General features: G+C 37.5%; 1 protein-coding gene across 23 annotated transcripts in view; it reads right to left on the bottom strand.

Moving 5' to 3' along the window:
- SUGCT (succinyl-CoA:glutarate-CoA transferase) overlaps positions 1-25842 on the bottom strand; it is a 714763-nt gene that overhangs the window by 416721 nt on the left and 272200 nt on the right. For all 23 annotated transcript variants that reach the window (XR_014067752.1, XR_014067751.1, XR_014067749.1 and 20 more), the window contains exon 11: positions 22254-22351. Coding sequence is in view for 12 of the 23 variants with exons in the window: in XM_081537409.1 (XP_081393535.1) it covers positions 22254-22351 (98 nt within the window). In the remaining 11 variants the exon portion in view is untranslated. The remainder of the gene's footprint in view (positions 1-22253; positions 22352-25842) is intronic.

Raw genomic sequence — 25842 nt, forward strand, 5'->3', positions numbered from 1 at the left:
TTCCCTTCTCCTCCTGCCCCTAATCTTTCCCAGCATCAGGTTCTTTTCAAATGAGTCAGCTCTTCGCATCAGGTGGCCAAAGTATTGGAGTTTCAGTTTCAACATCAGTCCTTCCAATGAACACTCAGCACTGATCTGCTTTAGGATGGATTGATTGGATCTCCTTGCAGTCCAAGGGACTCTCAGGAGTCTGCTCCAACACCACAGTTGAAACGCATCAATTCTTTCGCACTCAGCCTTCTTTATAGTCCAGCTATCACATCCATACATGACTACTGGAAAAACCATAGCCTTGACTAGATGAACCTTTGTCGGCAAAGTAATGTCTTTGCTTTTTAATATGCTGTCTAGGTTGGTCATAACTTTCCTTCCAAGGAGTGTCTTTTCATTTCATGGCTGCAATCACCATCAGCAGTGATCTTGGCGCCAAAAAAAATAAAGTCTGACACTGTTTCCACAGTTTCCCATCTATTTGCCATGACTGATGGGACCGGATGCCATGATCTTAGTTTTCTGAATGTTGAGCTTTAAGCCAACTTTTTCCCTCTCTTCTTTCACTTTCATCAAGAGGCTCTTTAGCTCTTCTTCACTCTCTGCCATAAGGGTGGTGTCATCTGCATATCTCAGGTTATTGATATTTCTCCCAGCAATCTTCATTCCAGCTTGTGCTTCTTCCAGCCCAGCATTTCTCACGATGTACTCTGCATATAAGTTAAATAAGCAGGGTGACAATATACAGCCTTGACGTACTCCTTTTCCTATTTGGAACCAGTCTTTTGTTCCATGTCCAGTTCTAACTGTTGCTTCCTGACCTGCATACAGGTTTCTCAAGAGACAAGTCAGATGGTCTGGTATTCACATCTCTTTCAGAATTTTCCACAGTTTATTGTGATCCACACAGTCAAAGGCTTTGGCATAGTCAATAAAGCAGAAAGAGATGTTTTTCTGGAACTCTCTTGCTTTTTCGATGATCCAGCGGATATTGGCAATTTGATTTCTGGTTCCTCTGCCTTTTCTAAAACCAGCTTGAACACCTGGAAGTTCATGGTTCATGTATTGCTGAAGCCCGGCTTGGAGAATTTTGAGCATTACTTTACTAGCATGGCAGATGAGTGTAATTGTGCAGTAGTTTGAGCATTCTTTGGCATTGCCTTTCTTTGGGATTGGAATGAAAACTGACCTTTTCCAGTCCCGTGGCCACTGCTGAATTTTCCAAATTTGCTGACATACTGAGTGCAGCACTTTCACAGCATCATCTTTTAGAATTTGAAATAGCTCAACTGGAATTCCATCACCTCCACTAGCTTTGTTCATAGTGATGCTTCCTAAGGCACACTTGACTTCACATTACAAGATGTCTGGGTCTAGGTGAGTGTGAGTGATCATACCATCATGATTATCTGGGTTGTGAAGATCTTTTTTGTACAGTTCTTCTGTGTATTCTTGCCACCTCTTCTTAATATCTTCTGCTTCTGTTAGGTCCATGCCATTTCTGTCCTTTATTGAGCCCATCTTTGCATGAAATGTTCCCTTGGTATCTGTAATTTTCTTGAAGAGATCTCTAGTCTTTCCCATTCTATTATTTTCCTCTATTTCTTTGCATTGATCATTGAGGAAGGCTTTCTTATTTCTCCTTGCTATTCTTTGGAACTCTGCATTCAAATGGGTATATCTCCCCTTTTCTCCTTTGCTTTCTGCTTGTCTTTTTTTCACACCTGTTTGTAAGGCCTTTGTTACTAAATTTGGATGTCATACTCATAGTCTTCTAATATGAAGAGTGTTTTCAGGAAGGTGTAAAAAGTGCCATTGATAAGTCAGTAATGCTAGGGTGCTGCTATCTTAGGGAATGAACAATTTAGACTTGGAAACACTTTGAAAATGGGAAAAACAAAGGCTACTTAAGGAGGTAACCTAAATGAAATCTTTTTAGCAGTCTTATTTCACTGGAAAATAGTATTTTGATAATCGAATGTCACATCCAACTATTGCATGAGAAAAATGAGGTAACCAATTGTACTGCTCTTCATCCTGTTCACAGCACCAGTTGTATTGCTGTTCACACTGTCCTCACTGTTCGCCGAACCCAGGGTAGGCAATGTGCAAGCTAAGAGGCCAGAAGAAGATGCGAGTAGCCATAGGGAATGCAGACACATTTATTCTCTTCAGGCTGGCACAGCAGCTGTAGCAGTGGACAAAACGTATCACAACATAACCACACACAGCCTCTCCATTGGCTGACACAGCAGCCATAACAGTAGTCTCTCCAGGTTGAAGCAGCAGCTGTAGCAATATTCACGTTATATTCTCTCCTCTTGTGGCTGACCCAATGGACACTGCCCTGAGGCAGCAGTAATTCCTGCCACTTTATGGATGGAGCTCATACAGGCATACCGCAGACAACCCATGACCAAGAAAGTACCTTGTGTAGCACATGCACACTGCTATAAGTGATCTCAGCTGTTACATAAACCTCATGATTCACATGCGCAGTGCTATAAATGATCTCAGCTGTTACATAGTCATTATTTACCAAATGTGGGGCAAGAGAACCACCATCTTGGCTAATTTGCTCTCTCCCCACACCAATTATCATATTATTGACATTTCTCAAATGCACAGCTTTTGTACATACATGTTGCTTTAAGATGCTTTATATGGTTACAATTAAAACAAGTATGTAAGTTTTATTGAACAATACAGTAAACAATTTCAAAAGGCATGCGTAAATTGTTAGTAGATTCTACGACTTATGGCAGAAGTTATTGGTAGACTGTGCTTTATCAAAACATTCTCCTTCCCACTGAAAAATGAAAAGTTTTGTAGCACACAAACAAAATACATGGTCCTTTTTCTTCTTACCAAGTTTATACTATCCATCGCCATAAGTAAAAGCAAGGAAAATATACAACTTTTTCAAAGAATGTATAAAGGAGAAACCTACAACTGAAAAAAGTAAAATGTATAAGACATTATAAAAATTTATTAATTTATCCACAATAACATAAAAGCTGAAAAAGTATCAGAAATACCTTTAATTTTGATATCACATCAAATGAAATTAAGAACAGAAACTAATTGACAGGAAGCATTTCATCAAATAGCATAAACTTCTTACATTTAATTTGACCTCTATGGTCGGTGCTGTTCTCGGTCCTTAATGACTTAAAGCTTATAATAAAATTACTGGTATGTCTACCAACTAGGACAGTTTGTTACAACATTGCTTCTGTTTTATAGCTTAGTGTTTTGACCACAAGGCTTGTGGGATCTTAGCTCCCTGACCAGGGATTGAACCTGTACTCCCTGCATTGGAAGGTGAAGTCTTAACCACTGGACCATCAGAGCAGTCCTTATTTGTATATATTAGATTTAAGGGACTAGATCTGATAGACAGAGTGCCTGATGAACTATGGACAGAGGTTCGTGACATTGTATAGGAGACAGGGATCAAGAAAATCCCCATGGAAAAGAAATGCAAAACAACAAAATGGCTGTCTGAGCAGGCCTTACAGATAGCTGGGAAGAGAAGAGAAGCGAAAAGCAAAGGAGAAAAGGAAAGATATTCCCATCTGAATGCAGAGTTCCAAAGAATAGCAAGGAGAGATAAGAAAGCCTTCCTCAGCGATCAATGCAAAGAAATAGAGGAAAACAACAGATTGGGAAAGACTAGAGATCTCTTCAAGAAAATTAGAGATACCAAAGGAACATTTCATGCAAAGATAGGTTTGATCAAGGACAGAAATGCTACGGACCTAACAGAAGCAGAAGATATTAAGAAGAGGTGGCAAGAATACACAGAAGAACTGTACAAAAAAGATCTTCACAACCCAGATAATCACGATGGTGTGATCACTCACCTAGAGCCAGACATCCTAGAATGTGAAGTCAAATGGGCCTTAGAAAGCATCACTACAAACAAAGCTAGTGGAGGTGATGGAATCCCAGTTCAGCTATTTCAAATCCTCAAAGATGATGCTGTGAAAGTGCGGACTCGATATGCCAGCAAATTTGGAAAACTCAGCAGTGGCCACAGGACTGGAAAAGGTCAGTTTTCGTTCCAATCCCAAAGAAAGGCAATGCCAAAGAATGCTCAAACTACCGCACAATTGCACTCATCTCACATGCTAGTAAAGTAATGCTCAAAATTCTCCAAGCCAGGCTTCAGCAATACGTGAACCGTGAACTTCCAGATGTTCAAGCTGGTTTTAGAAAAGGCAGAGGAACCAGAAATCAAATTGCCAATATCCGCTGGATCATCGAAAAAGCAAGAGAGTTCCAGAAAAACATCTCTTTCTGCTTTATTGACTATGCCAAAGCCTTTGACTGTGTGGATCACAATAAACTGTGGAAAATTCTGAAAGAGATGTGAATACCAGACCATCTGACTTGTCTCTTGAGAAACCTGTATGCAGGTCAGGAAGCAACAGTTAGAACTGGACATGGAACAAAAGACTGGTTCCAAATAGGAAAAGGAGTACGTCAAGGCTGTATATTGTCACCCTGCTTATTTAACTTATATGCAGAGTACATCATGAGAAACGCTGGGCTGGAAAAAACACAAGCTGGAATCAAGATTGCCGGGAGAAATATCAATAACCTCAGATATGCAGATGACACCACCCTTATGGCAGAAAGTGAAGAAGAACTAAAGAGCCTCTTGATGAAAGTGAAAGAGGAGAGTGAAAAAGTTGGCTTAAAGCTCAACATTCAGAAAACTAAGATCATGGCATCTGGTCCCATCACTTCATGGGAAATAGATGGGGAAACTGTGGAAACAGTGTCAGACTTTATTTTTTTTGGCTCCAAAATCACTGCTGATGGTGATTGCAGCCATGAAATTAAAAGACTCTTACTCCTTGGAAGGAAGGTTATGGCCAACCTAGATAGCATATTTAAAAGCAGAGACATTACTTTGCCAACAAAAGTCCGTCTAGTCAAGGCTATGGTTTTTCCATTGGTCATGTATGGATGTGAGAGTTGGACGGTGAAGAAAGCTGAGCGCTGAAGAATTGATGCTTTTGAACTGTGGTGTTGGAGAAAACTCTTGAGAGTCCCTTGGACTGCAAGGAGATCCAATAGATCCATCCTAAAGGAGATCAATCCTGGGTGTTCATTGGAAGGACTGATGTTGAAGCTGAAACTCCAATACTTTGGCCACCTCATGCGAAGAGTTGACTCATTGGAAACGACTCTAATGCTGGGTAGGATTGGGGGCAGGAGGAGAAGGGGACGACAGAGGATGAGATGGTTGGATGGCATCACCGACCTGATGGACATGGGTTTGGGTAGACTCCAGGAGTTGGTGATGGATAGGGAGGCCTGGCGTGCTGCAATTCATGAGGTCGCAAAGAGTTGGACACGACTGAGTGACTGAACTGAACTGAATTGCTGGTAGGGCCAAATACTTTTTATATATTAATTTCACATGAGGATTTCAGCTTTTATGAATTATTTCTTCAAGTTAAACTATTGTAGGTTTTTTATTGATCTGTCTATATTCTTTGTAAAATAACTACCATTATCTGCAGTTATTATTGGAAACAGTTTCCCTACTTTGTTTTTTTTCAACTTATTTATAGTGTTTTAACATTTAGAGTTGTTCTAATATATATTAGTGGTTGTCCTCTCAGTAACTTTTTAATAATCTATCTAGTAAACTTATTCTCAACATAAACTTTAGACTGTATTAAATTCTAAAACTAACCCTCTTGAAATGGTATTTGGGATTTTGCTCAACCATTAGTAACAGGGAAAATTGACAAATTTATAGTATTTAGTCTTCCTAGGCAAGAAATTTTTATAGTTTTTTTCAGGTAAATCTCATATATCTCATTACTATTTTTCCCAGGTGTTTTGTATTTGATGTTGCTGCTGTTAACCATGTAAGGAATTTCTCCTGCATTACATCTTTGGATTAAATAGGAAAGTACTATTCACTATACATTGACTTTGTTTTTTGTCACATGGTTAACTCTGCTAGCTGTAAGTTTTCCTTAAAAATATTATTCCTTTAATATAACAGAAATATAGATCAATGGAACAAAATAGAAAGCCCAGAGATAAATCCATGCACCTATGGAAAACTTATCTTTTGACAAAGGAGGCAAAAATATACAACGGAGAAAAGACAATCTCTTGAACAAGTGGTGCTGGGAAAACTGGTCAACCACCTGTAAAAGAATGAAACTAGAACACTTTCTAACACCATACACGAAGATAAACTCAAAATGGATTAAAGATCTAAATGTAAGACCAGAAACTATAAAACTCCTATAGAAAAACATAGGCAAAACACTCTCTGACATAAACCACAGCAAGATCCTCTATGATCCACCTCCCAGAGTAATGGAAATAAAAGCAAAAATAAACAAATGGGACCTAATTAAAATTAAAAGCTTTTGCACAGCGAAGGAAACTATAAGCAAGATGAAAACACAGCCTTCAGAATGGGAGAAAATAATAGGAAATGAAGCAACTGACAAAGAATTTATCTCAAAAATATAAAAGCAGCTCATGCAGCTCAATTCCAGAAAAATAAACGGCCCAATCAAAAAATGGTCCAAAAAACTAAACAGACATTTCTCCAATGAAGACATACAGATGACTAACAAACACATGAAAAGATGCTCAACATCACTCATTATCAGAGAAATGCAAATCAAAACCACAATGAGGTACCATCTCATGCTGGTCAGAATGGCTGCTATCCAAAAGTCTACAAACAATAAATGCTGGAGAGGGTGTGGAGAAAAAGGAACCCTCTTACACTGTTGGTGGGAATGCAAACTAGTACAGCCACTATGGAGAACAGTGTGGAGATTCCTTAAAACACTGAAAATAGAAGTGCCATATGACCCAGCAATTCCACTGCTGGGCATACACACCAAGGAAACCAGAATTGAAAGAGACATGTGTACCCCAATATTCATCACAGCACTGTTCACAGCAGCCAGGACATGGAAGCAACCTAGATGTCCATCAGCAGACAAATGGATAAGAAAGCTGCAGTACATATATACAATGGAATATTACTCAGCTATTAAAAAGAATGCATTTGAGTCAGTTCTCATGAGGAGGATGAAACTGAAGCCTATCATACAGAGCAAAGTAAGTCAGAAAGAAAAACATCAATACAGTATATTAATGCATATATGTAGAATTTAGAAAGATGGTAGTGATAACCCTATATGCAAGACAGCAAAAGAGACACAGACATAAAGAACAGACTTTTGGACTCTGTGGGAGAAGGCGAGAGTGGGATGATTTGAGACAATGGCATTGAAACATGTATATTACCATATGTGAAATAGATGACCAGTCCAAGTTCAATGCCTGAAACAAGGCACTCAAAGCTGATGCACTGGGACAGCCCAGAGGGATGGGATGGAGAGGAAGGTGGGAGAGGGTTTTGGGATGGGGGACACATGTACACCCATGGCTGATTCATGTTAGTGTGTGGCAAAAACCACCACAATATTGTAAAGTAATTAGCCTCCAATTAAAATAAATTAATTAATTTTTAAAAATCATTCCTTTAATATAATATGCAGTATTATTTTTAATACTTTATTAATACATCATTTTAGTAAACAATCTATAGTTGGTAGTACATATTCAGAGACCAAGTTTATTTTCTCTTCCAATTTCCAACTCATTCTCTAAATTCAGTATTTACCAAACCCTAGATAAAATCTTGGAAAGGTCCCACAGCCTTTCCAATCTGTCTTAGGTAATGAACACATAATTCTTTTGTTTCAGTGTTAAAATAAACCATCCCGTCCAAGAAATACATAATTTCCCCTCTAGTGTGTGTAATACAACAGTAAAATTCAGAACTCCTACACAAGTTCAAGTTCTAGATTTTCTAACTTTAATACCCAAGATAAGCTCTATTTAATTGTAGGGCAGTGTAATGTAGTGTGTATTGTTTCAATATAAAATTCTATCTGATACCATTTTAGTACCCAATTCTCTAAATTAGATTAGATTAGATTATCTGATTTCCCAAGCTGTATTCCAAGGTACACTAGGATCACTTGATGTGTTAATAGGAATTGGGATTAGTGGAGTAAGAAGGTGAAAGAAACTTTTTCTGGCCATGTAAGTTTGGAAATCACTGCTTGCTACATTTCTCCAAAGAGATTCATAATACACATTAGCAAATTATTTGTCTTCAGCTTGAATGTGAACTGGCCTCATGACTCATTTTGAATAATTAAATGTGATGGAAGAGACACTGTACAAATTCTAGAGCCAACACCTCAAGAGGCCTTGTTGCTTCTGCTTTTGCCTTTTTAACAACTGTTTAAAGATCACCATGTAGGAAAGAAAGCCTCTCTAGCTTGACAGGTGAAAAAGATGAGGAAGAGATCCAAGTCACTCCTTGCAGCCAGCAGCCAACCCCGATCAGTCAAATGAGTGAGGCCATCCTGGGCTTTCTAGCCCAGATAACCATCTAACTGAAAACAACCACATAAATGGGCTCCTCCAAGTCCAGCAGAACCACCCAGTCAACCCTCAGAATTGCAATAATAATAATAATAAATCATTGATGTTTCAAAACAAGGGCTTGAAAACTATGACCAACAGAGCACATCTAGTCTACCTCTTCTTGTACAACCCTTGAGCTAAAAATGAATACTTTACGGAACTAGGAAAAGAAGGACAAACTGAGCCCAAAGTTAGAAGAAGAAAGAAAACAACAAAGATTAGAACACAAATAAGTGAAGGAGAATAGAAATAAGGAAATTAATCTCACTTAGAATCAAAAACAATAAAATACTGAGGAATAAATTTTCATGAAGAGAAGAAATATCTCCACTATGAAAATTACAAGGTACTGATGAAAGAAAATAATAAAAACACAAATAAACAAAAAAGTATTTCATGCTCATGGATTAAAAGAATTAATATTGTTAAAATGTCAATACTGTCAAAAGCCATCTATAAATTCAACTCAAATTCTATCAACACCCCAATGACATTTTGTTACGGAAGTAGAAAAACACTTCTGAAATTTATATGAAACCACAAAAGACCCTGAGTAGCCAAAGAAATCCCGAGAAAGATCAAAACAGGAGGTATCACACTTCTTGATTTCAAGCAATGCTATAAAGCTGTAGTCATCAAAACAATATGGTACTGGCATTAAAAACAGACAAATAGACCAGTGGAATAGAATGGAGAGCCCAGAAATACACCCGAGTGTATATGGTCAACTAACATTTCAAAGGCGAGCCAAGAATACTCAATAAAAAAGAGAGAGTTTTAAATAAATGAAACTGGAATAACTGGATATTCACATGTAAAGGAATGAAAGCATGCCTGTATCTTACACCACTCACAAATATTAGTTAAAATGAATTAAAGACTTAAATGTAAGATCTGAAACCATGAAACTTCAAGATGAAAACACAGACAAATAAAGCTCCTTGACATTGGTGCTGGCAATGATTTTTTGGATATGACACCTAAAGTACAAGAAACAATATTGAAATAAACAAGTGGGACTGTATTGAAGTGCTTCTGCATGGTGAAAGAAACCATCAACAAAGTGAAAAGACAACCTGTGGAATGGGAAAAAAATTTGCAAACTATATACATGAAAATGGGTTAATATTCAAAATATATAAATAATTCATTAAATAACAAAATCCAAATATTCCAATTTAAAAAAATAGGCAAAAGACCTGAATAGATATGTCTCCAAAGATTCCTTACAGATGGCCAGAAGGCACATGAAAAGATACTTAACATCACTAGTCACCAAGAAAATGCAAATTAAAGCCACAATAAGACATCAACTTACGTTTGTTAGAACGGCATCATCAAAAAGAAAGAAATGACAAATGCTGTCATAGCTGTGAAGAAAAGGGAACTCTTTTGGACTGTTGGTGGTCTTGTAAATTGGTAAGCACTATGGAAAATGCTATGGAGGATCCTCAAAAAGTTAAAAATAGAGCTATCACATAATCCAGCAATTCCATGTCTGGGGATGCATCCAAAGGAAATGAAAACACTAACTTGAGGAGATACTTACATCCCAATGTGCACAGCAGCATTATCTGCTATAGCCGATGCATGGAAACAAACTGTCCACAAATAGATAAATAGATAAAGAAATTGTGGTAAATATAGACAATGGAATATTATTCAGACATAAAAAGTGAGAAAATCTTATGCTAAGTGAAATAAGTCAGACAGAGAAAGACAAATACTGGATGATCTCACTTAGATGTAGTACTTAAAAAAAAAACTCAGAAAAAGAGACCAGACTTGTGGTAAACAGAAGCAAAGAGTAAAAGGAAGGGAAACTGGAAGAAGGTGTTCAAAAGGTATAAACTTCCAGCTATAAAATAAATAAATACTAGGGATATAATAAGTAATATGTTGACTATAGCTAATGCTGCTATATGGTATGGAGGAAAATTGTTGAGAGTAAATTCTTTGTTCTCAATAAAAAAATGGATACATTTAAAATGATTGAAAGAAATCAAAAGAATAATATCTCATAATGCATGAAAAATGTATGAAATTCAATTTTCAATGTCCATAGATAAAATTTTTTTGGAATACAGTCATGTTCATTCATTAAAGTATTCTCTACGGTTGCCATCTCATTGCAATAGTAAAGTAACCATGATATAGACTACAAAGTCCACAGAGCCTAAAGAATTTTCTATCTAACTCTTCATAGAAAAAGTTTTCAGATACATTTTAAAACAGCAAATTTTAGGATGGTTTGTTCTACCATAATAGTTAAATATGATTTTAAAATTTTCATCCTATGCTAAATTTTTTTTGCTTACATGCTATATTTTATTTATTGAAATTTGTTATTAATTTTTAGAATATTCCATTATGTTAGTTTTTGAACTAACTTTATTGAAGTTTACTATTAATAATATCTTCTTTGTAACCTAGTCTGTAATCAGTGTTTATAAATGTTGCATAGATAAGACACTAAAAACAAATATGTGCTCTCTATTAGCAGGTTGTACAATGTGACCTATGTCTACTACTTCCACCTCGTGAAATATACCAAATAAATCTTCTTTTTATTTTTCTATTTTAGAAAATATATTTTAAATGATTATGTTTCTCACAACTTCTGTTTTTAATAGTTCTAAATGTCTATATTTTAGAACATATTTCTATATTTTAATATGTTTAAAAACAGCTTGGAACCACCGATTACTCTTATTTTCCAAATACAGTATATTATCAGTGACCACCAAAAAGGGCCAATCCCAGAGCCACAAAGATCCAGGCCAGCATTCTGATTTTCCTTTTTTGTTTCCCTTCATTAAATTGAACAGAGTACTGAGACTTAAATAAACTCAGACATTCCAATGTCTGGATTTTTCTTTTTCCAAAGTTAGCAAATGAGAAAAGAAAAACAATTCACAATAGAGGGAAGAAAAATCATTAAGAAAAACGCAAATTTATATAAACTGAAAGATTAAAAGTCTGTGTGTGTGTGTGTGTGTGTGTGCCTGGTGGAGAGGGGGTGGTGCAGAATGTTCACTGAGTTTCTTTTCCTAGCCAAGATTATTCTAAACACAAAATTCCTAGTTATAAAAAAGAGAAACGATTGCCTTGTGAGTACTATGGAAAAGGCATTGATAATCAGGAGATTCCAATTTGAGCCTCACCAGTGAGCTGTGTGATATTGGGAAAAACATATTAAACTAGAACTAAGGTAGGTCTAGTCTGGCTTTGGAAGCAGTGAGCAGCTTGCCAAAACTACCGTGGATTGTCCAGGTGAAGATGGCCAGGAGCAGCTGGTCACTAGAGAATGTTCCAGGATGCTGGACAGCTGGTGGAAATCAGAGCTCAGCAGGCATGTCGGCTGTCAGCACTGGGAGAGAGGTGGAGTCAGCTCTTCCTAGAAACATCAGTTGGTGTAAGATCAAAGGACCAAGGAAGGCCTATGCTGCAAAGCTGAAGCTAAGAAGAGATAAGCATAGGACCCAAGTGGGCGGCAAAGTTATTGCAGAACAGAACTCAGTCTGAGCCAAAGGCAGGCAGGAAACTGGGCAGGGCAGGAATGAGTCTGGGAGTCTGAGTGTCAGGAGACCGAGTCAAACTCCAGATTCTCTATCCAATTCAAAAGTCAAGAGCAAAAGAAGGTCAGCCAACAAAGTCTGGAGAGCTGTGCCTACATCCTTCTAAAAAGAAAGCCTTTCAAGCTTTGTGGAATCTCGCACCAGATTTCAAGGGGTCTCTGGTCATGATGCCATTAAATTCCAAGTTCTTACACATAGGAAGGGGTTAAGTTCCATGATATCCCAAGTTCTATCCAGCTCTTCAAGTGTTTAGGACTCTAACATTCGATAAATCTAAAAATATACATTTAGTTCCAATGGAGAGATGAGGGTATTAAATGTTTTATCCAGGGAAACAGAGTTTACTGGACACCTTCCCTCCACCACCATCCACCCCCCCACCCCCCGCACATACATATAAATATCCCACCCCTACCGCCTAATTCTTTCTACTAAAAGGCAGTGTGGAATGGTTTATAGCCCTCCTGGAAAAAAGGAGGAGGAAAGTAGGAGTGGGATGACATTCCATTCCACCCTGACTCACTTAAAGACATCATTTGATTCTCAGTCACAAAGAATTCTCTTAACAGGGTGGAAAGAGCCCTGGTCACGAGGAGCTTGTTTGGAGTTGCAGTGGGTCCTTTTGCATCTGTAAGCCAAAAGGATGCATTCCAGGACTGGGTTTCTTTCATTCTTTCTCCCTCCAGGCTGATTTTATAGTAACAACACATAGCCACTTAAATCTATCTCCAAATAACCAACATTCAGAAAACATACCACATAAAATATAGACATTTTACAAGGGACCATCTATTAGCTGATAATGGCAGAGCTGCCATGGAATGCATAAGAAAACAAATGTGACCCTCAGCAAACGTCAGATCCATTTATCCAAATCATCCCTCTGCATTGCCTGCCAGATAAACCTTCAATGATACAATTTGAAACGTTATGCACGGTTGGGGGGGGAGAGGTTACAATAAACTAAATATGTAGGTTGAGGATATATATAAATCACATAAAATTCAGCCTCATAAGATACTAATAGAAGTCAGGGAGGGGGAAAAAGGCTGGCAGAAGAGATTTTAAAGTAGGATCACATGGGAAAGAGAATATTAGACCAACATAAAAGTTTCCATGGGAGAAAACAGTAAGTTTCTCTATGTTATATTAAAAACATGTAGACATGGGAGAGTCAATGGTTGCCAGGTTTAGAAAGAGGAGGAGTTAATCAGGGTTAAAAGAGACTTTCAGAGCCTCCCAGCCCTGGCAAAAGTGTCAGTGAGGAAACTTAATCTCTGAGGTCCCCAACTGCTCTCAGCCTTCATTCTGCTTTTCACCCACCTTAGGCAGCCAGGGCTTTGGTGAATTCTCCACTTTTCCCATAATAAAATCTAGTCTGAAGAAAAGGCCTGGGAAATTTTATTTATTCTAAGGAATAAGACTTCACTCTTTAACTCCTTCTGTGCTGTTTGAAGCTTCAGAGTGAACCAAATTTTAAGTCTCTCAAATCTATAACTGTAGAATTTCTGAAACCAGCAAACTATGTGTAAGGAACAGCTATATTCCACGGAAGAGAGGTTCCTTCCAGCTCTTCTAAATTATATCATGTAGGCAGCCCACTGATAAAACCCTTCCTGTTCTTTAAGCAAACCACTGTTCAATGAAGCCTTCCTGCAAAAAGGTAAAACCCACTAGGAAGGTGATACATGATATCTACCTATTATTTAATAGTGCTGCTGCTTCTAAGTCGCTTCAGTCGTGTCCGACTCTGTGCGACCCCATAGACGGCAGCCCACCAGGCTCCGCCGTCCCTGGGATTCTCCAGGCAAGAATACTGGAGTGGGCTGCCATTTCCTTCTCCAGTGCATGAAAGTGAAAAGTGAAAGTGAAGTCGCTCAGTCGTGTCCGACTCTTAGCGACCCCATGGACTGTAGCCTACCAGGCTCCTCCGTCCATGGGATTGTCCAGGCAAGAGTACTGGAGTGGGGTGCCATTGCCTTCTCCAATTTAATAGTAAATGAGTCCAAATTGTGAAAGACAGGATAAGGACAGGAAGATGGGGCCATGGAAGACAGGCAGGAGGGAGGACTGAAATGGGGATTTAAGACAGGGGTAGGGGAAGAGGCAAGAGATAAAAATATGTGGTGGTTTTATTTTTTCACTAGAAATTAAAATTAAAGATACTTGGACTTCCCTGGTGGCTCAGACAGTAAAGAATCTGCCTGCAATGCGGGAGACTTGGGTTTGATCCCTGGGTTGCGAAGACCCTCTGGAGAAGGGAAAGGCTACCCACTCCAGTATTCTGGCCTGGAGAATCCCATGGATAGGGGAGCCTAGAGGGCTACAGTCCATGGGGTAGCAAAGAGTCAGACATGACTGAGCAACTAAGCATGAGCACAATAGATGTTATTTAACTGAAGGTAAAGTCAACAGCTTTCAGGAAGGCCAGAGATACCCATTAAAACTTTGAAAAACTTAACCATAAAAATGACACAGGAAAACTCATGGATACATTTTATTTCAGAGTTCAAAGCCCCTGACTGAAGCTCTTCATAGAGACTGTTAACACAGCATAGCAACTCAGAAACACACTAAAGTGTTTCATTATTTATGAAGGTACAACCACAAATGCATGGAATAATTTAAGTGGAATGTTCACAAGTTCCAAATTCATTGCCTACACTGAAAAACAGTATTGCTTGAAAGGGAATAGTATATGAGCTATTAAGGCCCACTTTGGGTTTGAAAAAAAGCAAAAACAAACAGTTATTAAGGTCATTGTACAAAATTAAATGTATTCCTGAATCTTGTGAGCTATTTTTAATTTTTTTAAGTTGAACAGAAATAATTTATTTAGCTGCAACAGGGTCATACAGGCCAAGTAGAATGTCATGCTTTATTTCTGCTAAAATTAAATCAAATTAGTACAATAACACTAGTTATATCATCCTAATCAGAATCTGATTGGCAGTTAAAAGAAACTTTATTAAATAAAAATTGTGAAAGGTAATTCATATAATAATTACAGTTTGGAAGAGAAAAATCTCTCAAAACATGGCATCTATGAATAAGAAAAAAGATACAGGAGAACTCTGATGGCAAAAAATTAGGATTTTATGATTCTTGAGGATTGAGATTCTCCTACAATACACTGAACACTGTCATATGCCAAGGGCCATGCTGGCAGCTTTCATGCCTGTTCTGTTTTTTAATTCTCACCATGATGTAGGTATTATTAGACACACTATATACAAGAGAACCAGAGGCTCAGAGCAATCAGAGGATTCACTCAAGTCCACAGAGTTAGTGGAAGACTCTGGTTTTCAGGTCTTTTGACATTCTGTGATCATAATACAGGCCTCCTAGATGCGTTTAGAAAAAGTTGTCATTTCTAGCTACCACTGCTCTCCTCTTTTTACTTTACCTGACATTGGGTCTGTTTCCTTTAGCCAGTTTGCCAAATTTGGATGGCTTTGCCTGTCCCTTATTAATTCATATGTTCACTAACTCAAAGAACACCTAGTGTCAGGAACCTAAATATGCACTAGAAATAAAAATTTTTAAAGCGACATAGTCTCTTATGATGTGTCAGTGTAGGTGAATCAGTTCTAACAAATGTACCATTCTGGTGAGGAATGTTGATAGTGGAGAGGCTGGGGGAGGCAGGAAACAGGAGAGCAGAGGGTATATGGGAACTCTTTGTGCCTCCCTCTCAGTTTTGCTATAACCTAAAGCTGCTCTAAAAAAAAAAAATCTTTGAAAATCAAAAGCTAGTCTTTGCCTTAAGAAATTTACTGTCTTGTCAAGGAGGAGGATGAATGACAGTTGAGTGTAATAGATGCTTTCACATAGCAACATAGGAGGAGCCACTTAAAACAGACAAATGACAGGAAAAGCTCCCAAAATTTGTGCTCATTTTAAAGGACAAAGAAACTTCATCATTTTAGTGAAAAGCAATGAGCATATGTGAAGACACAGCAGATTAAAAGGCCAGGCTAAATTATAAGATGGTTCTAAGGCAACAGTGGGAGATGCAATTACATATGTTAAGATAAACAGTTTACACTATCCTCAAAGCTGTGGGGTCTCCATGAAAGATCTAGTCAGGGCAGTGAAATGACCAAATTTGCCTAATGGAGCCAAGATGTCAGGTTTTAAAAATTAACATTATATTTAGGCATCTTTGAAGTCACAAGCCTTCCATCAACAGCCCCCAAAATGTTCCAGGTCCAACTCTCCAATATTCTGAACAAGTCTATTAAAAATGACCTGATATCAAATTTAAAGAGATGAAGCTCTTTGATCAGTTCCAGATTCAGTTCAACAAATATTTGTTTAGTACCTCTGTTTAGAAGGCTCTGAATGAAGGCATTTAATTTCACAATATTTTAATATAGAAAAGTCTAAAAATAAGTAGATATTCAATTACTTGGACTTAAAACTCAGATCGTTCTAAACCAAAAATAATGATTTATTTTACTGAAGGAATTGCCACAGTACTTTAAAAATAAAAGGTAATTTATCTGACACTGTCATTTTATTTATGACAACCTAGTGCAACCAACATTTTAGGAGTGCCTTCACCAGGACTGTACTGATATACACTTCCTTAATATGTGTGGCACTTTTCAAAAAGCAATGCAAAAGTTGTTATCAGTTTTTCTCCAAGCTCCTTTCTTTTATTCTCCTATGATTAATTTTTTTCTCTGTATAAAATTACACTCAGTTTGATATTTCCTCTTTTGACCTATCTTTTCTCTTTAGCTGCTTATTTCTATTTGTCCTTTAAGACTCATTTCAGGTGATACTACCTATAGGAAGCCTTCCCTGACTTGCCCAAATTGAGGGAACTGCCCCTTCTCTGAGCTCCTAGCACCCTGGGTGTATGTGCACAGTGGCATTTCACATGCACTACTTAGTTCATTGCTTTATTTGTTTGTTTTCCTACTTAGACCAAGAGCCCACCACTTCTATCATCTCTGCATCTACAGGGCAAAGGCATATAGTCAATGGCTGCAAGAAATGAAGAGAGGAAGGGGGAGGAATAAAGGGAATTGTATTTCTATTTTCCCCTTCCGTTCTTCTTTCCTTCATCTTCATTTCATGTCTTCCTACTGTTTCTCCCCAGCTACTAATACATCATCTTAATCCTTCTCTTCTTAGCATCAATACACATCATGATTTTCAGTCTCTCCTGCAAGGTCTGAACTATCGCAAAAATGCTGGTCCTGCATGTTGGAGGCACAGGATGAGCTTGTTGCTCCTTAGCTTTGCAAAGAAGGGGTTTGTTGTAACAGGCCCTGGATGAGTCTCCATTATAACTCTTCTTCTGTGTTTTAGCTGGGGAATGACTCTCAACATGCTTTAGCTTCATCTCATTTTTGGTCTTAGCAGCTGGGTAAACAGACTTTCTGCAACACCCTGGATAAAATGGCAAGCTCAGGGGGAAAGCCTTCCACCTTTAAATTAAAAAAAAAAAAAAGTGCTTGTGGTGACAGTTGGGGAATAGTAACACCTGAGAGCACTTGAGGGGGATTGTGTGTGTGCTGGCTGTGGAAAACCCAGCTGATGACAAAAACATGCGGCTGCCTTCCTGAACGGGCCGGACCACTCTCAGAGAGTAGCATCACACTGAATTTAGCAAGAATAACAGAAAAGTGAGGTAAGTGACTGACATTTCTGGTAGGCACTTTCTAAAGAATTTATGAATTTCAGAGAACTCAAAGAGAATTACCAGATTCTAAAACATTTAAATGAATACTTGCCATAGGCAAGAAAGTTACTTTGGGAAATTACTCAGGAAATTAATCGAAACTTGGTAAAATGCTTTCGATGGAAGATTTTGAAACCCATGAGGGAAACTTCATGTGTATTTAGGAGAGCAAGTTTTGTAAAAATCCATAAATGCTTCTGTTTCCACTTTTGGATATCAAGTTAGATGAAAGGGGTAAGAAGTTTTTTGTTTTTTTCTTTTTTTAATAAATACTGAGAGTCCATCATAGTAGAGTTTTTTTAAGTTGCCTAAGGTGCAAATTCACTCTAACAAATCCCTCTACATTTTTATATATTTTGAAGATTTTCTAAAACAGAAATACAGGCAGAAAAAAGTGTCTACAAGCATTAAGGGAAAGTTTTATGATGTAATATTTAATAGCAGACAAGAAAAAGCATGGCATATTCACATGGCAATGTAGCTAATGTTACCAAAAAAACATGCTTTTCTATAGAAATGATAGGAAAACTAAACACAAAACTTGTAGCATGTGCACTATAACATGCTCAAAAAAAGGACAATAAATAATTAACAATTAATAATTAACAGCCTATAGCTACGATACTTTTATGAAGCAAAATTTACAAAAAGCTTATATGAAAAATATGAACAACTAACTTCTGAGGCATATCAAAACAAATGTTTCTATGGAAGAGGCCCTACAAGTCTTATAGAAAGTCTTCAAGGTTTATTCTAATGAAAATCCAGGAATATAGGAATTTTTATGTTGGTTTTTTAATGCCATTTTCCTAGGGCTCAAAACAATCACTGGCACATAGTAGGCAGTCAATAAATGGGCTAAATAGATGAGTAAGAGAATGAACAATGGAGAAGCATGTTCTGCTGAAACTCTTGAGTCCCTCAAGTCTCTTCATGTGATGAAGAATGTTTTGCTAACTCTAAGTTGCTCGAAAACTTTGAACTCTACCAGCTAGAGTATTCCCTTCAAGACATCTCTTCAGAGTCGGGAAAATAGGTGAAGGTGGTCAAAAGGTACAAACTTCCAGTTACAAGATAAATAACCCCTGAGGATATAATATACAGCATGGTGACTTTGGGCTTCCCGGTGGCTCAGCAGTAAAGAATCTGCCTGCAATGCAGGAGACGTGGGTTCTATCCCTGAATCAGGAAGATTCCCTGGGCAAGGAAATGGCAACCCACTCCAGTATTCTTGCCAGGGAAATCCCATTGACAGAGAAGCCTGATGGGCTATAGTCCATGGGGCCACAAAAAGTCAGACGTGACTTAGCTACTAAAAAACAACAACAGTGGTGACTATAGGTAATAATACTGTATTGTATTTGATGGTTGCTAAGAGAGCAGATCTTAAAAGTTCTCCTCACAAGGGAAAAAAAAGAGTTGTAACTCTGATATGATAGATGTTAACTAAAACTTATTTTGGTCATCATTTCAGAATATATACACATATCAAGCCATTATCAGTATGCCTTAAACTAATACAACATTATATATCAATTATATCTCAATAAAATTGGACAGAAAAAAAAGATCTGTCATCAGTTTAGACAGAAAATAGAAGTTGTTGATAAGCTAACTCATTTAATGGTCAAATACTTTCCTTTGTTTCTCAAGTTTAAGGAACTCCTTTATCATAAAGTCTATTGGAACTTTTATGGCACGATGTTCCTGTCACCCCCTGCCCCCAGTCTCTCACTCTGAACTCACTTCTCTATACTCTTCTTTATACTGAGAAAAGGTGGAAAGGAAAGGTCATGTCAGATTGTGGAAGGCCATAATGTCAGACTAAAACAGCCAGATTTAATCCTCTAATTAATATAGAGCCACTAATATTTTGAATATTAGAAAAATATAAAATCATGAAAATGAGATATTTTTAACATTCACAGAGACTTCTGAAAGCCAGGGATTCCCTGGTGGCTCAGCTGGTAAAGAATCTGACTGCAACGCAGTAGATTCAAGCCCTGGGTCAGGAAGATCCCGTGGAGAAAAAATGGCAATCCACTCCAGTATTCTCGCCTGGAGAATTCCATGGACAGAGGAGCCTGGCAGGCTACAGTTCTTGGTGTTGCAAAGAGTTGGACATGACTGAGCAACTAATACATACTTATGAAAGCCCAGTAATTAATGGTACTAATGAACCCATGGATATTTGTTCAGAAAAACAAATGAAAAAGTTATCAAAGGGACTAAACCAATACGCTAATCTTCCCTGGTCATTACTATTTGATCCACCATGGAGAAGACGAGACTTGACAAGAGACTGAAGAACTGCATCCCACAAAGCATCACCAAAATACATCCATACAGCAATTAAAGAGAGCAGGGACTCTGGCCCCCAGGCAACCAAAGGCCTTGTAGTAGTAGTCTGTGTTTTAACTGGAAGCAGTATGATGATGGGACCTCCTCGATTAAGTTTCCTCTCGTAAGACTATCCTCTAGCCTCTTCTTTACAAGTTTGACTCCTAAAGTCTGAATAAAGACACAAGAACCTATGGGATCCAAAATGCTGAAAGTCCCACTTCTGGGTATATAAGAATATAACGAAGAAGTGCCAGGTTATTTAATTCACCCCAAAGAGAGAAATTAGAAATTAAACTGTTACAGATGATGTTAAAAGTCTGTACAGAGCAGAATTCTATAACAGAATTTAGCAAAGAATACAAGTTTTAGGACATAGGAAACCAATAATTTTGTGGTTCTTGAAGTTATAAAAGTGCTGACAATTCAGAAACAAGAGGACACTTGCATCTGTCTAGGTTTTGTATTTTTCTTGGGTCCACTCTTCTCACAGCATGGATATGATTTATTTAGACTATCAAAGAGCTTTTGATAAGGTTCTCACAAGTGTCTATTATTGAAACTTGGTAACCATTGTGTGAAAGGAAAAAGTCATATTAATGAATTAAAAACTGCATGAGAGGCAAAGAGGCAAAAAGCAGAGCTAAATGGCTGATTCTCATTGGGTGAAAGGTTAATGACTGAGGGCTCTCTGGCTTTGCAGTAGAATCTGAGTTTTATTTAACTAATGACCAAAGAAGGGGAGCCCAATTCTCATTCCTCTCTTCTGTGCATATCAGTCCCACACACAGAGGCCCCATTGATTGAAGGAGGAGATACAGGCAGTGTACAGAAGTGCTTAAAATCCAGGAAAGACCAAGTAGGTGATGAATGCGAACTTGTTTGTGTGTTTGTTTTAATATTTTTTGATGTGGGCTATTTTTAAAGTCTTTATTGAATTTGTTACAGTATTGCTTCTATTTTATGTTTTAGTTTTTTGACAAGGCATGTGAGATCTTAGCTCCCTGAACCTGCACTCCCTGCATTGGAAGGTGAAGTCTTAATCACTGGATTGCTAGGCAAGTCCCCTTGTTTGCCTTTCTTTTTTTAAAGTAGGTCCTGGTTGATTATCTATTTTAAATAACTTACATTCCATTTAGTTATTACAAAGTATTGGCTATACTCCCCATGTTGTTCAATATCCGTGTAGCCTATCTTGCACTCAGTTGGCTACACCTCTCAGTCCCCAACTCCTATACTGCCCCTCCCCTACACCCTCACTGGTAATCATTAGTTTGTTCTATATATCTGTGAGCCTAAGAGGTTTGATATATCTATGCTACATGAAAACACAAGGGCCTTTTTCAAAAGACAAGACATGGTATTTGAACAAAAGTTGTTAGTTTACTGGTGTGATGAGAGCAAACATTCCATACTGAATACATATGGGTATTTAGATCCACAAAAACCACATTCTATTCCTTTAGATTGAGAAGTTTAGATGTAAACAAAAGTGAAACTGATAGGAAAAAGTATGAATTATTAACTTTTTCTGGGGCAAACTTGAAAAACTGGTATAGGTTTTAACAAAATCATAACCTGACATGAATGAAATAATTTAGAAATCAAATACTCTGATTAGCATTAATCCTTTATGATCCATAACTCGATCTGCCATTTTTAAAACATCATCATGGCAAACTACATAGGAGAGGCTTAGAAAAGCCAACAAACTCTTGACTAAACCTCCCTTGTCTCAGTTTCCTTATCTGTAAAGTAAGAATGATAAAACTTCTCTCACAGGATTATTATAAGGTTTAAATGAGCTTATATATGTAGAGCATTTCATACAGTAAATGTAAAAAATGATGTTGAATTATTATTGTTCCTATTTATGATCATCTAAAGCCAAACACATACCATAGGGAAGCAACATAAGTTATTGTGACTTTCTTATTTATATCATTGTTATGATGCAGTACTTTATAAGACATGTAAAATGCTTTAGACAAAGTAAAACATAGCTTTAAAACATATTTCCACTAACCAATTCTGTGAAATGAAAGATACTTTTAAGTTAATCTAAATAAGCTGAAGAGAACACCAAAAAATACCAGATAAATGTTAATAACATATTAATTCTTAAATGTACAGAGTAGAGCCAAGCTTACCGTGTTGATAATATTTTAATAAGTTCTTTTCTATTCTGTACCCGAAGGTGGTTAGTTCTATACTTGGAATCATTGATCAGTTCAGGCAAATTCAAGATCTAAAAGGGAAAAATAATTTTAAAGTGTAACTCACAAAATTTTTGTGTACCTGCCTCTGGGTACTAGAGTTCAGGGCCTACCACTCCGTCCTCAAGACCATTCCTTGCTAGGCTTTATACCTCTTAACACGGATATATATAGGGAAGGATCATGCAACTAGGATGGGTCATACTGGTGACTGGGTTTGTCATCTTTAAGAACTTCTTAACTACATTTAAGCAGATATCTATATATAGGAACACAGGAAAAGTTCTCAGACCTCCATAATATCTTGTACCTATTTATGAGAAGATAGGAAAGGAGTTATTAGATTCTCACAGTAAGTCTTGTCTAGAGGAAACTGGACTATGGGTACAAAATTGGGTAAAACAGACCTAATTTCAAGAACAAATATCATAAGTGCATGTCTGCACTTACATCAAGCCCATAATCAACATATATCGTGTAGGTACATTGCCTTATTTGTTCCACATGTAAATAAAATAATATTATCTGTCCCAGTAGTCCTATCCAGGATGTTGTACAAGGTGCTAAAATCAAGGGGAGGCAAACACACTGACCTCAAATGCTCACCATTAAAACAATGTCAAATTAAAAGATATTCTTCCTATAGAATTGTCACTATTTTTCTTGAATATGACTCCCTGAAGGAATAACAAATAGAAATGCTTTTATATACTTCCTCTTTTGCTCCTCCTCAATAAAGAGAAAATCTATCTTGTAAGTCCCAGTGGACATTTTGCAATTTTAACAAGACCATAATGAAAGTACCAAGTGGATTTGAAATGGAAAAGAAGTTTTAAAAAGAATGTGTGGAGGCAGTGTTTGGCAGTTGTGTTGGAAAGTCAGAAGGAGCATTTATGGGCTGGGGCAGGCCATGTGGCCTACAGAAAGTTTCACTACCTCTATTAATGTATTTGGTTTAAATATAAACACTTAATGGTTTCATTTGTTTCCCACAGTTTAAATAAAATCAAGCCATTAATCATCTTACAAAGGAGAGAGAAGTGAAGAAGATTCCCTGAAGGAAAGAGAACATCTCAACGGTACAATTTCTCTTTCACATATTCCACTTATTCATTTCCTTGAAGAATAATAAAGACAGCATTGCTCTCCTGGATTTTAAAAAGTGACGCTACATACAGTGCCCTTTCTAAAAATCTCCCTGTCACCACACCTGATCCCAGAATTGGCCTCAAGTCTTATCCAGGAATTGAGACCCACCCTCTTCTGCTAAGAGTAAGAAAAAGCAAGTGTCTTCACTAGCCCTCATGTTAAATTTATAAATGTGGTCTCACTCAGAACATACTGTAAGTGTCATAAAAAACCATTCAGTGTTTGCCCTCAATGGTAACTGGGATGGATTCATGTATCCTTCTTAAAATTTGACTTATTAGACTTCCTTTCTCTTTGATAGTTGATGTTAAATAGTGGGTGAAGTAATGATCCTTCTGTCTCCCACTTTGCTAGCATTCAGAACTTTGTAGAGAGACTGCTTCAAGTGCTGTAGTCATAACTGTGCTTTAGGAGCTTGAAATAGAATGCTGCCTGGGACAAAATGAAACAATGCAAGTGAAAGTACTTGACATAGTAAGCATTAAATTAATGTGAACTATTCCAAGTAGGTACTGTTTCTCCCCAAAGAAATAATAAAACATGTGTTTGTTCAAAAAAGAAAGATGGGGGCTTCCCTGGTGGTCCAGTGGTTAAAGTTCTGTGCTTCCAAGGCAGGGGCTGTTGGTTCAATCCCTGTTTGGGGAACTAACATCCCACATGCCACATGTATGAGCAAAAATAAATAAATATTTTTTTTTAAAAAATTCAATTAAAAAATATTTTTTTAAAAGAAGGATGGGAAAAAAGGGGGAAGGTAGGGGAGGTTATCTACTTAACTTTCATTTCTCAAAGATATTCGCATTAGATATAGAATTCTGCATTGACAGCTCTTTCCTTTCAGCTCTTTAAACATGCTGTGCAACTTCTCTCTAGGTTCTGACTAGAATCTTGTCAAGACACGAAATCTGACAAGAGTTTCTGACAAGAAATCTGCAATCAATCGAGTCATGTTCCCCCAAAGGTAATAGGTCAGTTTCTCTAGGTGCTTTCAAATGTTTCTTCTTCAGTTTTCAGCAGTAATATTTTTATGTGCTTGGGCATGGATTTATGTGGATTTATCTGATTTGGGACTTGCTGAAATTATTAAATCTGTAGGTTTCTATCATTCACTAAATTTGGGAAGTTTCCATCCATTATTTTTTCAACTATTTTTTCAGTATGTTGTTTTCTTCTCTCCTTCTGGGACTACAATGACATAAATGTTAGACTTTTTTGTTACTGTCCCACAGGTCCTGGAAATGTGTTCTTTCTTTCATTTTTGGGAAGGAACTTTTTTCCTCTCTGTTGGGTTGACCAGAAAGTTTGTTCCGGTTTCCATTAAATGGTATGGAAAAACCCAAATGAATTTTTTGGTCAACCCAATATTTATCCATCTTTAAGTCCCTTGACCGTCTCCCCTGTTACCTCCATTGTGCTACTGAGCTCATTTAGTGAGGTGTTTGTTCTTGTATTTGGTGGTTGTATTTTTCAGTTCTAAAATGTCTACTTGGTTCTTCTTATCTTCTATTTCTGTGCCAGACGTTTCTACTTTTCTAAATATTTATTTCAGTAGTGTCTGCAATGCTTACTGGAGTATTTTTATAAATGCTGTTTTAAAATTTTCATGAATGCATTCCCACTTCTGTGTTATCTTGGAACTGCCATTGTCTTTTCTCATGCAGGTTCTGGTTCTTCATAACTGAGTAATCTGGAGTTGTATCCTGGATATTTTGAATATTATGTTACAAGCCTCTGGGTCTTGTTTAAATTCTAAAGAAAACATTTGTTTTATTGTTTTTAGCAAGAAGTTCTCCTGGTTAGATCCAGACCACAAGTCCCAACTTACCTTCTACTTGCTTTGGTTCTAGTGTTAGTTCAGTTTTCAAAGCCTTTGCAGTGCTTTTTAACCAGTCCCACTTGTGATGCACTAAATGCTCATGCTGCCACCTGAGAAGCTGTCTATTTGTTAACACAGTTCTCAACATCTCTGGTGTCCTGATTAGGATCAGATCAATGCATGTGCAACTCAGCAGTGAGCACAGGAGTTCACAAACAACTTCACAGATCACTTTCTAAAGCTTTTCCACCTTGGCAACCTCTTTCCAGTTCCCCAGGGCTTCCCTCTAGTTACCCCACTCCTCAGCATAGTTCCGGGGCAGAGGCCAATCAGTGGGAGGACAGAGGAAAAATGCATCAAGGATTCACCCCTCTCTTTTGGAATCAGAGCCCAGCAATATTGGAAAGGTCCCCTTCCTCAGAGTTCTGGCTCCTGCTCATCTGCTGCTGCCACTACAGGACTGCTTGGAGGCTGAGGTGTGAGGAAGTGAGGAAGAGGGAAAAAATGTCTCCCTGACATTAGAGATCACTTTCATGCTTGTTGCACCAGGAAGAAGGG

This window comes from Giraffa tippelskirchi, chromosome 10 (genome assembly GCF_054371585.1).
Source record: "Giraffa tippelskirchi isolate mGirTip1 chromosome 10, T2T-mGirTip1v1.2.pri, whole genome shotgun sequence".
Lineage (NCBI taxonomy): Eukaryota > Metazoa > Chordata > Mammalia > Artiodactyla > Giraffidae > Giraffa > Giraffa tippelskirchi.